The 12,948-nt window shown below is 66.7% G+C and overlaps 1 protein-coding gene and 1 long non-coding RNA gene across 2 annotated transcripts; one reads left to right on the top strand and one right to left on the bottom strand.

Annotated features, from left to right (window-relative positions):
- Positions 1 to 2,007: 2,007 nt before the first annotated feature.
- Positions 2,008 to 5,184, top strand: LOC137466168 (uncharacterized). Its single transcript, XR_010995035.1, has 3 exons — positions 2,008 to 2,039; positions 2,842 to 2,962; positions 5,105 to 5,184. It is a non-coding gene; the product is annotated as an uncharacterized lncRNA (long non-coding RNA).
- A 704-nt stretch (positions 5,185 to 5,888) lies between these two features.
- On the bottom strand, positions 5,889 to 10,923 carry LOC137466160 (DNA excision repair protein ERCC-1-like). The gene is made up of 9 exons (XM_068178015.1): positions 10,745 to 10,923; positions 10,029 to 10,439; positions 9,524 to 9,627; positions 8,632 to 8,731; positions 7,354 to 7,430; positions 6,689 to 6,788; positions 6,539 to 6,610; positions 6,344 to 6,412; positions 5,889 to 5,975 (listed from the first exon to the last, which is right to left on the bottom strand). Exons 1-9 carry the CDS (start codon positions 10,865 to 10,867, stop codon positions 5,922 to 5,924), a joined length of 1,110 nt encoding a protein of 369 aa, XP_068034116.1. The 5' UTR covers positions 10,868 to 10,923; the 3' UTR covers positions 5,889 to 5,921.
- Positions 10,924 to 12,948: the final 2,025 nt, after the last annotated feature.

The following is a 12,948-nucleotide window of genomic DNA, read 5'->3' as shown; positions in this document are numbered from 1 at the left end:
CGGGGGGTCCGGACCCACCCCCGGCACCCCAAATCTGAGCCGGGGGGTCCGGACCCACCCCCGGCACCCCAAATCTGAGCCGGGGGGTCCGGACCCACCCCCGGCACCCCAAAATCCCACACGGGGGGTTCGGGACCCTCCCCCGGCACCCCAAAATCCCACCCGGGGGGTTCGGGACCCTCTCCCGGCTCCCCAAAATCCCACCCAGGACCCCAAAATCCCTCCCGGGGGGTTCGGGACCCACCCCGAGCCCCCCAAATCTGAGCCGGGGGGTTCGGGACCCTCCCCCGGCACCCCAAAATCCCACCCAGGACCCCAAAATCCCACCCGGGAGGTTCGGGACCTTCCCCCTGCCCCCCCAAATCCCCCCGCGGGTCCCTCCTGGCTGCGGTGGGGGGTCCCGGTAGGTCCCGGTTGGTACCGGAGGGGTCCCGGTGGGTGTTGGGGGCCCCCGAGGGGTCCCGGTGGGTGCCGGGGTGGTCCCGGTGGGTGCGGGCGGGTGCTGTGAAGATCTGCGGGGTCCCGGTAGGGTCCCGGTGTGTAACGGGGGTACCGGAGGGGTCCCGGTGAGTACCTGGGAGGTACCGGAGAGGTCCCGGGGGTATCGGTGTGTATCGGAGGGGTCCCGGTGGGTACCGGAGGAGTCCCGGTGGGTACCTGGGCGGTACCGGAGGGTCCCGGTGGGTACTGGACGGGTCCCGGTGGGTACCTGGGCGGTACCGGAGGGTCCCGGTGGGGTCCCGGTGGGTACCTGGGCGGTACCGGAGGGTCCCGGTGGGTACCTGGGCGGTCCCGGTGGGTACTGGACGGGTCCCGGTGGGTACCTGGGCGGTACCGGAGGGTCCCGGTGGGTACCGGAGGAGTCCCGGTGGGTACCTGGGCGGTACCGGAGGGTCCCGGTGGGTACTGGACGGGTCCCGGTGGGTACCTGGGCGGTACCGGAGGGTCCCGGTGGGTACCGGAGGGGTCCCGGTGGGTACCTGGGCGGTACCGGATGGTCCCGGTGGGTACCGGAGGGGTCCCGGTGGGTACCTGGGAGGTACCGGAGGGTCCCGGTGAGTGCCGGTGTCGCTGGCGCGTCCCCGCGGCCTCTCCGCCCAATTCCAGAGCGCTGGGTCACGCGGGGGAGGCGCGGGGGGGCCGCGCCCGCGCCCCGGGGCACCGGGGGTGGGGGCGGGTCCGGGGAACGGATCCCAAAAACGGGGTGGGGGGGGGGGGGGAGCCCAAAAACGGGGAGGGGATCCCAAAACCGGGGGGGGGGTTCCCACGGTGGGGGGCGGGTCCCGGGGGAACGGATCCCGAAACCGGGGGGGGCGGAGATCCCAAAACCGGGGGGGTTCACACGGGAGGGTGGCGGACCCCAAAAACGGGGGAGGGGGGAGGGTTCCCGCGGTGGGAGGGGGGCGGGTCCGGGGGAAACGGATCCCAAAACCGGGGGGGGAGCCCAAAACCGGGGGGGTTCCCACGGAGGGGGCGGGTCCGGAGGAACGGATCCCAAAAACGGGGAGGTTCCCACGGAGGGGGGGGAAGGGTGTCCCACGGGAACGAGCCGGGTCCCCCGGGGGGGCTCCCCCGTGAAGGGCTCAGCTCCCACGGGGAGGTTTCCGTTCCCACGGGGGGGGGGTCCCGACACCCAAATGCCCCCCCCCCCGCCCCCCCACCCGGTACCTGTAGCGCCGCTCCTCCCCAGCCACGCCCCCGCCCGTCCCGTCCCGTCCCGGTGCACGCCGGGAGCCCGCCCCTGCCCGGATCTCCCCTCCCCCACCCCCGCCCCGCCCCTCCGGTGCCCCCGCCCCCCCCCCGGGCCGCCCCGGTGCCCCCCCCGCTTCCCCCGGGCCGGGGTCGTTCCGGGGGTCGCTGTACCTTTAAATGCCGCCGGGGGCTGCCCGCGGCGAGGCCACGCCCATGCCCGTTTTAGGAGAAAACGGGGCGTGGTTTAGGCAAAACCACGCCCTTTGGCCCCGCCCAGGACGGTACCAAGTGCGGCGGGACGGGGGGGGGCGGAGCCAGGCGGGCACGCGGCGGCGGCGGCATGGACGGTGAGGGGGGACACGGGGGACACTGGGGGGGCTTTGGGGACATTGGGGACACTGGGGGGGTCTGGGGGGACACTGGGGGGGTCTGGGGGACACTGGGGACACTGGGGGGGGGTCCGGGGGTGATGGGGGGCGCGGGGATGTGGCGGGAGATTGGGGATGTGGGGATGCGCGGGGGGACACTGGGGGGACATTGGGGACACTGGGGGGACATTGGGGACACTGGGGGGACATTGGGGACACTGGGGGGGCTTTGGGGACATTGGGGACACTGGGGGGGGCCTTGGGGACATTGGGGGGACACTGGGGGGGTCCGGGGGTGATGGGGGGCGCGGGGATGTGGCGGGAGATTGGGGATGTGGGGATGCGCGGGGGGACACGTGGGCATGGGGGGACACTGGGGGGACATTGGGGACATTGGGGGGACACTGGGGGGACATTGGGGACATTGGGGGTACACAGGGGACATTGGGGGGGACACTGGGGGCATGGGGGGGCATTGGGGGGTCTTGGGACATTGGGGGCACTGGGGGACACGGAGGGGACAGGGGGACACAGGGGAGGGGACAGAGGATGGAGGGGACATGGGGGGACACTGGGGGGGACATTGGGGACATGGAGGGGACACTGGGGGGACACTGGGGGACACAGGGGACATTGGGGGGGACACTGGGGGCATGGGGGGGCATTGGGGGGTCTTGGGACATTGGGGACACTGGGGGACACGGAGGGGACATGGGGGGGACACTGGGGACACGGAGGGGACCCGGGGTGGCCCCGGGGGTGACAGTCCGCGTGTCCCCAGGGCCACCCCCGCGGTTCCAGTGTCCCCCCGAGTTCGAGGCGGTGGCCGGGGGGGTTCCCCTGGGGGGTCCCGAGGCGGAGCTGTGGCTGATCCGGGCCCCCGCGGACTTCTGTCCCCAGAGGTGACACTGGGGGGGGGGACACGGGGGGTGACAGTGACACTGGGATGGGGTGAGAGTGACACTGGGGGTGACAGTGACACTGGGATGGGGTGACAGTGACACTGGGATGGGGGTGACAGTGACACTGGGGGTGACAGTGACACTGGGATGGGGTGACAGTGACACTGGGATGGGGTGACAGTGACACTGGGATGGGGGTGACAGTGACACAGGGGGTGACAGTGACATTGGGGGTGACAGTGACACTGGGATGGGGTGACAGTGACACTGGGGGTGACAGTGACACTGGGATGGGGGTGACAGTGACACTGGGATGGGGTGACAGTGACACTGGGGGTGACAGTGACACTGGGATGGGGGTGACAGTGACACTGGGATGGGGTGACAGTGACACTGGGGGTGACAGTGACACTGGGATGGGGGTGACAGTGACACTGGGATGGGGTGACAGTGACACTGGGGGTGACAGTGACACTGGGATGGGGTGACAGTGACACTGGGGGTGACAGTGACACTGGGATGGGGTGACAGTGACACTGGGGGTGACAGTGACACTGGGATGGGGGTGACACTGGGATGGGGTGACAGTGACACTGGGGGTGACAGTGACACTGGGGGTGACAGTGACACTGGGGGTGTCCCAGTGTGACTGGTCAGTGACAGTGACAATGGGGGGGTGACAGTGACAATGTGGGGGTGACAGTGACAATGTGGGGGTTACAGTGACAATGGGGGGGTGACAGTGACAATTGGGGGGTGACAGTGACAATGTGGGGGTGACAGTGACAATGGGGGGGTGACAGTGACAATGGGGGTGACAGTGACAATGTGGGGGTGACAGTGACAATGGGGGGGTGACAGTGACAATGGGGGGGTGACACTGACAATGTGGGGGTGACAGTGACAATGTGGGGGTGACAGTGACAATGGGGGTGACAGTGACAATGTGGGGGTTACAGTGACAATGGGGGGGTGACAGTGACAATTGGGGGGTGACAGTGACAATGTGGGGGTGACACTGACAATGTGGGGGTGACAGTGACAATGTGGGGGTGACAGTGACAATGGGGGGGTGACAGTGACAATGGGGGTGACACTGACAATGGGGGGGTGACAGTGACAATGGGGGGGTGACAGTGACAATGGGGGGGTGACAGTGACAATGGGGGTGACAATGACAATGGGGGCGTGACAGTGACAATGTGGAGGTGACACTGACAATGTGGAGGTGACAGTGACAATGTGGGGGTGACAGTGACAATGGGGGGGTGACAGTGACAGTGTGGAGGTGACAGTGACAATGGGGGGGTGACAGTGACAATGCGGAGGTGACAGTGACAATGGGAGGGGTGACAGTGACAATGCGGAGGTGACAGTGACAATGGGGGGGTGACAGTGACAATGTGGAGGTGACAGTGACAATGAGAATGTGTCACTGGCCAGTGACAGTGACAATGTGGGGGTGACACTGACAATGTGGGGGTGACAGTGACAATGGGGGGTGACACTGACAATGTGGAGGTGACAGTGACAATGTGGAGGTGACAGTGACAATGTGGAGGTGACAGTGACAATGGAGGGGTGACAGTGACAATGTGGGGGTGACAGTGACAATGTGGGGGTGACACTGACAATGGGGGGGTGACAATGACACTGGGGGGTGACAGTGACAATGCGGAGGTGACAGTGACAATGTGGAGGTGACAGTGACAATGGAGGGGTGACAGTGACAATGGGGGGGTGACAGTGACAATGGGGGTGACACTGACAATGGGGGGGTGACAGTGACAATGGAGGGGTGACACTGACAATGGGGGGGTGACAGTGACAATGGGGGGGTGACAGTGACAATGGAGGGGTGACAGTGACACTGGGGGTGACAATGACAATGTGGGGGTGACACTGACAATGTGGAGGTGACACAATGGGGGGGTGACAGTGACAATGTGGAGGTGACAGTGACAATGTGGGGGTTACAGTGACAATGGGGGGGTGACAGTGAGAATGTGGGGGTGACACTGACAATGTGGGGGTGACAGTGACAATGGGAGGGGTGACAGTGACAATGGGGGGGGTGACACTGACAACGAGGACGTGCCACCGCCCGGTGACACTGACAATGTCCCCATGTCCCCCCCCCAGCCTCGAGGGCTGCCCGGTGCCCCTGAACGGCCTCGAGCGGCTCCGGCCCCCCCCGGCCGGGGACAGCGACGGTGCCACCGCCGAGGCCACCGCGGCCACCAAGCTCCTGGTGCTGCGGGGCGGCCCGGGCGGAGGGGACCGTCCCCTGCTGCTGTCCCCGCTGTCCCCAGGGGGGTCCCTGGGCTGCGCCCCTCCCCTGCGGGGGTCCCTAAGCATCACCCAGAGCTTCGGGGACCCCCCCGAGACCCCCCCCGGCGGGGGCAAGAGGAGGAAGGGGACAGCGGAGGTGGCACCTGGGGACACGGGCACAGCGGAGGGGACGGTGCCACCCGCGGGGACAGAGCCCGGCGAGGGGCCCGGCCCCCCCCCGGTGGCCCCCGAGGAGCCCGAGGTGGCCACGAGGAGGAGGAAGAAGAAGAAGAAGCAGAAGAGGGAGGAGCAGGAGTGACCTCGGCGGCGTCACCTGTGTCGCCATTAAATGTCGTTTATTGCAAAAATATATATATATTTTGGGGGGATTTTGGTAGATTTTTGGGGTTTGGGGGGGATTTTGGGGGATTTTGAGGGATTTTTGTTTTTTTTTTTTAATTTTGAGGGATTTTTTTAGCGTTTTGGGGGGATTTTTAGGGGATTTAGGGGGGATTTTGGTGGAATTTGGGGAATTTTTGGGGATTTTGGTGGATTTTTGGGCAAATTCTGGGGATTTTGGGCATTTTTTTGGGGGGGATTTTTGGTGGATTTTTTGGGGATTTTTGGGATGGATTTTGGCTGGAATTTCTTGGGCATTTTGAGGGGATTTTTGGAAGATTTTTGGGGCTCATCGCGGGCTCTTGAGGAACGGCTCGTGCAGGACATCGAAGAGTCGCTTGGCCTGGTTGGGGACAAAGGGACAGGAGGACACCGCTGGCTGTCCCCGTGTCTGTCCCTCCCTGTCCATTTCTGTCCCCTCCCTGTCCCTTTTTGTCCCCTCCCTGTCCCTTTTTGTCCCTCCCTGTCCCTTTTTGTCCCCTCCCTGTCCCTTTTTGTCCCCTCCCTGTCCCTTTTTGTCCCCTCCCTGTCCCTTTTTGTCTCTTTTTGTCCCTCCCTGTCCATTTCTGTCCCACCCTGTCCCTTTCTGTCCCCTCCCTGTCCCTTTTTGTCCCTCCCTGTCCCTTCCTGTCCCACCCTGTCCCTCTCTGTCCCCTCCCTGTCCCTTTTTGTCCCCTCCCTGTCCCTTTTTGTCCCTTTTTGTCCCCTCACCTTCTGGGGTCCCACGCCGGGACAAAGGGACAGATCCTCGCGGGACGCGCCCGCCACGGCCGCCACCGACTGCGGGGGGGAAGGATGGGGACACACCGAGGTGACAAACCCAGCAGAGGTGACAGAGGCTGGGGGCACCGCGGGGGTGGCACCCGCCCCGGTGTCCCCAGGTGTCCCCAGGTGTCACTGGCTCACCCCGAAGGTGCCCAGCAGGCTCAGGGCGTCGGTTCTGTTGACGGATTTGACGCTGGTCAGGCAGTCTGTCACCTGGGGGGGGAAGGTGGCATCGGTCAGGGGACACCTGGGGACACCCGGGGACATTTGGGGACGCCCGGGGACACGGACCCGGGACAGGAAGTCCTGCTCCACGCGCTCCTTCAGCAGGTCCGGCGGCTTCTGCTCGTAGGACTTGAAGGTCTCCAGGTAGCGCCCGGCCTCCTCCGCGCTGGGGACGTTTGGGGACATTTGGGGATGTTTGGGGACACTGGGGACCTTGGGGATATTGGGGACCTTGGGGGTGTTTGGGGACACTGGGGACATTGGGGACATCAGGGACATTGGGGATGTTTGGGGACACTGGGGACCTTGGGGATATTGGGGACCTTGGGGGTGTTTGGGGACATTTGGGACATTGGGGATATCGGGGACCTTGGGGGTGTTTGGGGACATTTGGGACATCAGGGACATTGGGGATGTTTGGGGACACTGGGGACCTTGGGGATATTGGGGACCTTGGGGGTGTTTGGGGACATTTGGGACATTGGGGACATCAGGGACATCGGGGATGTTTGGGGACATTTGGGGATGTTTGGGGACATTTGGGACATTGGGGACATCAGGGACATTGGGGATGTTTGGGGACCTTGGGGGTGTTTGGGGACATTTGGGGATGTTTGGGGACACTGGGGACCTTGGGGATATTTGGGACACTGGGGATGTTTGGGGACATTTGGGATGTTTGGGGGTGTTTGGGGACATTGGGGACATTGGGGACACGGGGACAGCCGTACCTCCAGGCCAGCAGCAGGGTGCAGTCGGTGAGGAGACAAACCTTGGCCAGGTCCTTGAGGGACTGGTGGGGGTCCCGCTGTGGGGACAGGGGGGACAGGGACAGGTGAGACAGGGACAGGTGAGACAGGGACAGGAACAGGTGAGATGGGACAGGTGGGACAGGGACAGGGACAGAGACAGGTGAGACAGGGACAGGTGACACAGGGACAGGTGGGACAGGGACAGGTGAGACAAGGACAGGTGGGACAGGGACAGGTGAGACAAGGACAGACACAGTGGCACTGCCAAGGTGACAATGCCAAAGTGACAATGCCAAGGTGACAGTGACAAGGTGACAATGGCAGTGACAGTGCCAAGGTGACAATGACAAGGTGACAGTGACAGTGCCAAGGTGACAGTGACAACGCCACCTCACCACGTCCACCTGCAGCAGCAGCACCTGGAGGGGGACACGAGTGGGGGCACAGAGTGACAGTGACAAGGTGACAGTGACAAGGTGACAGTGGCAGTGACAGTGACAATGTGACAATGGCAGTGACAGTGCCAAGGTGACAATGCCAAGGTGACAGTGACAGTGCCAAGGTGACAGTGACAACGCCACCTCACCACGTCCACCTGCAGCAGCAGCACCTGGAGGGGGACACGAGTGGGGGCACAGAGTGACAGTGACAAGGTGACAGTGACAAGGTGACAGTGGCAGTGACAGTGACAATGTGACAATGGCAGTGACAGTGCCAAGGTGACAATGCCAAGGTGACAATGCCAAGGTGACAGTGACAATGTGACAATGGCAGTGACAGTGCCAAGGTGACAATGACAAGGTGACAGTGACAGTGCCAAGGTGACAGCGACAGTGACAACGCCACCTCACCACGTCCACCTGCAGCAGCAGCACCTGGAGGGGGACACGAGTGGGGGCACAGAGTGACAGTGACAAGGTGACAGTGACAAGGTGACAATGCCAAGGTGACAGTGACAATGTGACAATGGCAGTGACAGTGCCAAGGTGACAATGCCAAGGTGACAATGCCAAGGTGACAGTGACAATGTGACAATGGCAGTGACAGTGCCAAGGTGACAATGCCAAAGTGACAGTGCCAAGGTGACAATGACAAGGTGACAGTGACAGTGCCAAGGTGACAGCGACAACGCCACCTCACCACGTCCACCTGCAGCAGCAGCACCTGGAGGGGGACACGAGTGGGGGCACAGAGTGACAGTGACAAGGTGACAGTGACAAGGTGACAATGGCAGTGACAGTGACAGGGCCGCCTCACCACGTCCACCTGCAGCAGCAGCACCTGGAGGCCGAAGCTCCGCCCCAGCGCCCGCAGCCGCTCGTGGATGTACTCGGGGTTCAGGTGGTGGTACCTGAGACTGGGGACAGCGACACACGGGGACACTGGGGACACCTGGGACACCTGGGGACAGCAACAGCTGGGGACAGCTGGGACACCTGGGGACACCTGTGGACAGCGACAGCTGGGGACACTGGGGACACCTGCGACACCTGGGGACAGCTGGGACACCTGGGGACAGCCATGCCCTGGGGACAGCTGGGGATACCTTGGGACACCCTGGGGACACCTGGGGACAGCTGGGACATCTGGGGACACCCTGGGGACACCTGGGGACAATGAGGGGACACCTGGCACACCTGGGGAACCCTGGGGCACACCTGAGGCACACCTGTCTCTCCTGGGCACACCAGGGGCACAGCTGGGCACACCAGTCTCACCTGGGCACAGCTGGGCACAGCTGGGATCACAGCTGGGCACACCTGTCTCACCTGGGCACAGTTGGGCACACCTGGGATCACAGCTGGGCACACCTCTCTCACCTGGGGCACACCTGGGCACACCAGGGGCACACCTGGGGCACAGCTGGGCACACCTGTCTCACCTGGGGCACACCTGGGGCACAGCTGGCCACACCTGGGCACACCTGGGGCACACCTGTCTCACCTGGGCACACCTGGGGCACACCTGTCTCACCTGGGATCACAGCTGGGCACACCTGGGGCACACCTGGGGCACACCTGTCTCACCTGGGCACACCTGGGGCACACCTGTCTCACCTGGGATCACAGCTGGGCACACCTGGGGCACACCTGTCTCACCTGGGATCACAGCTGGGCACACCTGGGCACCCCTGGCAGCGCTGTCTCACCTGAGGAAGAGGGCGCAGGCGCAGGTGCCCAGGACGTAGTCGGGGACGACGTCGCCGAACTCCCAGGGGACGTTGCGGATGAACCTCAGCACCGGATTGCCGCGCTGCGGGAGGGGCGTGTCGCGACATCGGCCCGGGGATATGCCCCCCCGTGTCGCGACAGGAGCCGGGGACACGCCCCCCCGTGTCGCGACATCGGCCGGGGACACGCCCCCCACGCGACATGTGACATGCCCCCCCACATGATACATCCCCCCCCCCGTGTCGTGACGTGAGCCGGGGACACGCCCCCCGTGTCATGACATGAGCATAAGGCACGCCCCCCGTGTGACATGGGACACGCACCCCATGTCGCGACATGAGCCTGCGGACACACCCCCGTGTCGCGAAATGGCCCCGCCCCCTGCGGTATCGAGGGACAGACCCCGCCCATGTCGTGACATGGCCCCGCCCCCTGCGATAGGAGGGACAGACCCCGCCCATGTCGCGACATGGCCCCGCCCACCTGCCGCGGGCTGACGATGATGCTGCTGCTCTTAGTGCCCGGTTTGAGCACGGGCAGGGCCGGAACGGCCCGGAGCTGCTCCCGGTTCTGGGTCTGATCCCGGTCCCGGTTCCGGTTCTGATCCCGGTCCCGGTTCTGGGTCTGATCCCGGTTCTGATCCCGGTCCCCGGGGGTCGCGAGGGGTCCCGGAGCTCCCGGGAGGGGTCCTGAGGGGGCGGTTCCAGTGGGTCCAGGATCCCGGTCCCGGTTCTGGGTCTGATCCCGGTCCCGGTTTTGATCCTGGTCCTTCCCGGTGCCCCCCGAGCCGCGCACCACGAACTCAGCGTAAGAACCGGGACCGGGCGGGATCGGAACCGGAACCGGCACCGGGCCCGGGGGGGCCGGGGCGGAGGCTCTGAACAGCGACGGGACCTGGCGGGGACACGGGGACACCTCCGGTCACCGGCGGGGACACCGGGGCCACCCCCCCGACCCCTCCCGGTCCCCCCTGATGTCCCCGGTCCCGTTCCCGGTCACTCCCGGGACCCCCGGTGTCCCCATCCCCCTGCCGTTCCCGGTCACGCGTGCGGTCCCCGGTGTCACCGTGCGGTTCCCGGTGCAGTTCCCGGTCACCGCTCCCGGTCCCGTCCCTCCCCCCCCGGTCCCCCGTTCGGTCCCCGCTGTCCCCTCCCCGGTTCCCCGTTCGGTTCCCGGTCCCTTCCCGCCACCGCCGGTACCGGGGGTTCGTCGGGACCCTCCTGCCGAACCGTGAAACGCCGCCGCTTCGCCCCCGCTGCCGGGGCCGGTACCGGGGCCGGGTCGGTGGCGGCTCCGGGATTCGGGTCCGGGTCCGGGTCCATGGCGGGGCTCGGGGGGATCTGCGGTCGGTTTGGGGCTCCCGGGGCCGGTTCCGCGAGGTACCGGGGCCGGTTCGGGGGTCTGGGGTCGGCTTGGATTTCCCGGGGCCGGTTTGGGGTTCCCGGGGCCGGTTCGGGGGGTCGCGAGGCCGGTTCGGGGGGGGTCCCGGGGCCGGTTCGGGGGTCTTGGGGGTTCTCGGGGTCGGTTCCGCTTTCCCGGGGCCGGTTCGGGGTTCCCGGGGCCGGTTTGCGGTTTCCGGGGGCGGTCCCGGGCGGGGTCTCGGGAGTTCCCGGTGCCGGGGCCGATTCGGGGGATCTCGGGGTCGGTTTTGGGATCCCGGGTTCGGTTCTGGGGTCCCGGGGCCGGTTTGGGGTTCCGGAGCCGCCGCGCGCGCTCCGGCACCGCGGAAGGGGCGTGGCATCCGTACTCCCCCACGATTGGCCCGCTGCACTGTCAATCAAACAATGCAACCACACCCTCTCTCCCGCCATAAGGAAGAGGCGGGGCCACCTCGCGCTGGTGGGCGTGGCTATGGATCAAAGACCACGCCCCCCGTGTGACAATGACAGCCCGGGGTGTGGCAGCGAGAGGGACCCCGGGGACACCGGGGGGACACCGGAGGGACCCCGGGGGAGACACCGGGGGGACACGGGAGGGGACAGCGGAGGGACGGCGGGGACACGGAGGGGACACGGGGGGGACACCGGAGGGACCCCGGGGACACCGGGGGGACACCGGAGGGACCCCGGGGACACGGGGGGGACACCGGAGGAACCCCGGGGGAGACACCGGGGGGACACGGGAGGGGACACGGGGGGGACACCGGAGGGACGGCGGGGACACCGGGGGGACACGGCGGGGACACGGAGGGGACACGGGAGGGGACACGGCGGGGACACCGGAGGGACGGCGGGGACACCGGGGGAGACACCGCGGGGACACGGCAGGGACACGGAGGGGACACCGGGGGGACACGGATGACACGGAGGGCACACGTGGGGACCCCAAGGGCCACCAGCGGGAAGGGACCGGGAGCCACGGCTGTGCCCGAAGGCCACCAAACACTCGGAGCCACCTCGGTGCCACCCCTTTATTCCCCGCCGCCCCCCGCCCCCTCCCCACCCCCGGGCGGCTCCCGGTGGCTCCCGGGGGCTCCCGCGGGGTGGCCCAGCAGGCGACACAGGCGGGGCCACACGCGGGGGTCGCGGGTGGCCCGGGCCAGCAGCCGCGTGTGGCGCCGCAGTGTCGCGATGTCGCCTTGCGTGCGCCGGTTGTGGCGGAGCAGGGCCCCGGTGCGCAGCGCCAGCGCCGCCAGCAACGCCCCGCCGAGCCGCGGGGAGCCGCGGGGACACGGCGACAGCTCCGCGGGGACAGCCGGTGGCACCGGGGGACACCCCCGGGTCCCCTCCGGACCGGGGACGGCGGCGGATGGAGAGCGGAGCCGCGGGGAGCCGCGGGGACACGGCGACAGCTCCGCGGGGACAGCCGGTGGCACCGGGGGACACCCCCGGGTCCCCTCCGGACCGGGGACGGCGGCGGATGGAGAGCGGAGCCGCGGGGAGCCGCGGGGACACGGCGACAGCTGCGGGGAAACTCCCGGTGGCACCGGGGGACACTCCCGGGTCCCCTCCGGACCGGGGACGGTGGCGGGCGCGGGGCGCAGCAGCACCAGGACGGGACGTGGGTCCCGAGCGGCTCCCGGGGGCTGCGGGAGGGACACAGGGGGGTCAGGAGGGGACAAAAGTGACCGGGGACAGAGCCACGGAGCATCCCGGTACCGGAACCACAGGGTTTGGGACAGCCCGGTACCGGAATCATCGGATTTGGGACAGCCCGGTACCGGAACCACAGGGTTTGGGAAAGCCCGGTACCGGAACCACAGGGTTTGGGACAGCCCGGTACCGGAATCATCGGGATTTGGGACAGCCCGGTACCGGAACCACAGGGTTTGGGACAGCCCGGTACCGGATCCTCACGGATCCAGAGCATCCCGGTACCGGAACCGTCGGGATTTGGATCATCCCGGTTACCTGCGGCCCCGGGGAGGCGTGGCCGAGGCAGGTGGGCCCCCGGTGGGCGCGGC

The sequence above is a fragment of the Anomalospiza imberbis genome, unplaced genomic scaffold (genome assembly GCF_031753505.1).
Source record: "Anomalospiza imberbis isolate Cuckoo-Finch-1a 21T00152 unplaced genomic scaffold, ASM3175350v1 scaffold_145, whole genome shotgun sequence".
NCBI classification, from domain to species: domain Eukaryota; kingdom Metazoa; phylum Chordata; class Aves; order Passeriformes; family Viduidae; genus Anomalospiza; species Anomalospiza imberbis.
Note: the sequence above shows the minus strand (reverse complement) of the source record. Positions and strands in the feature narration are given on the sequence as shown.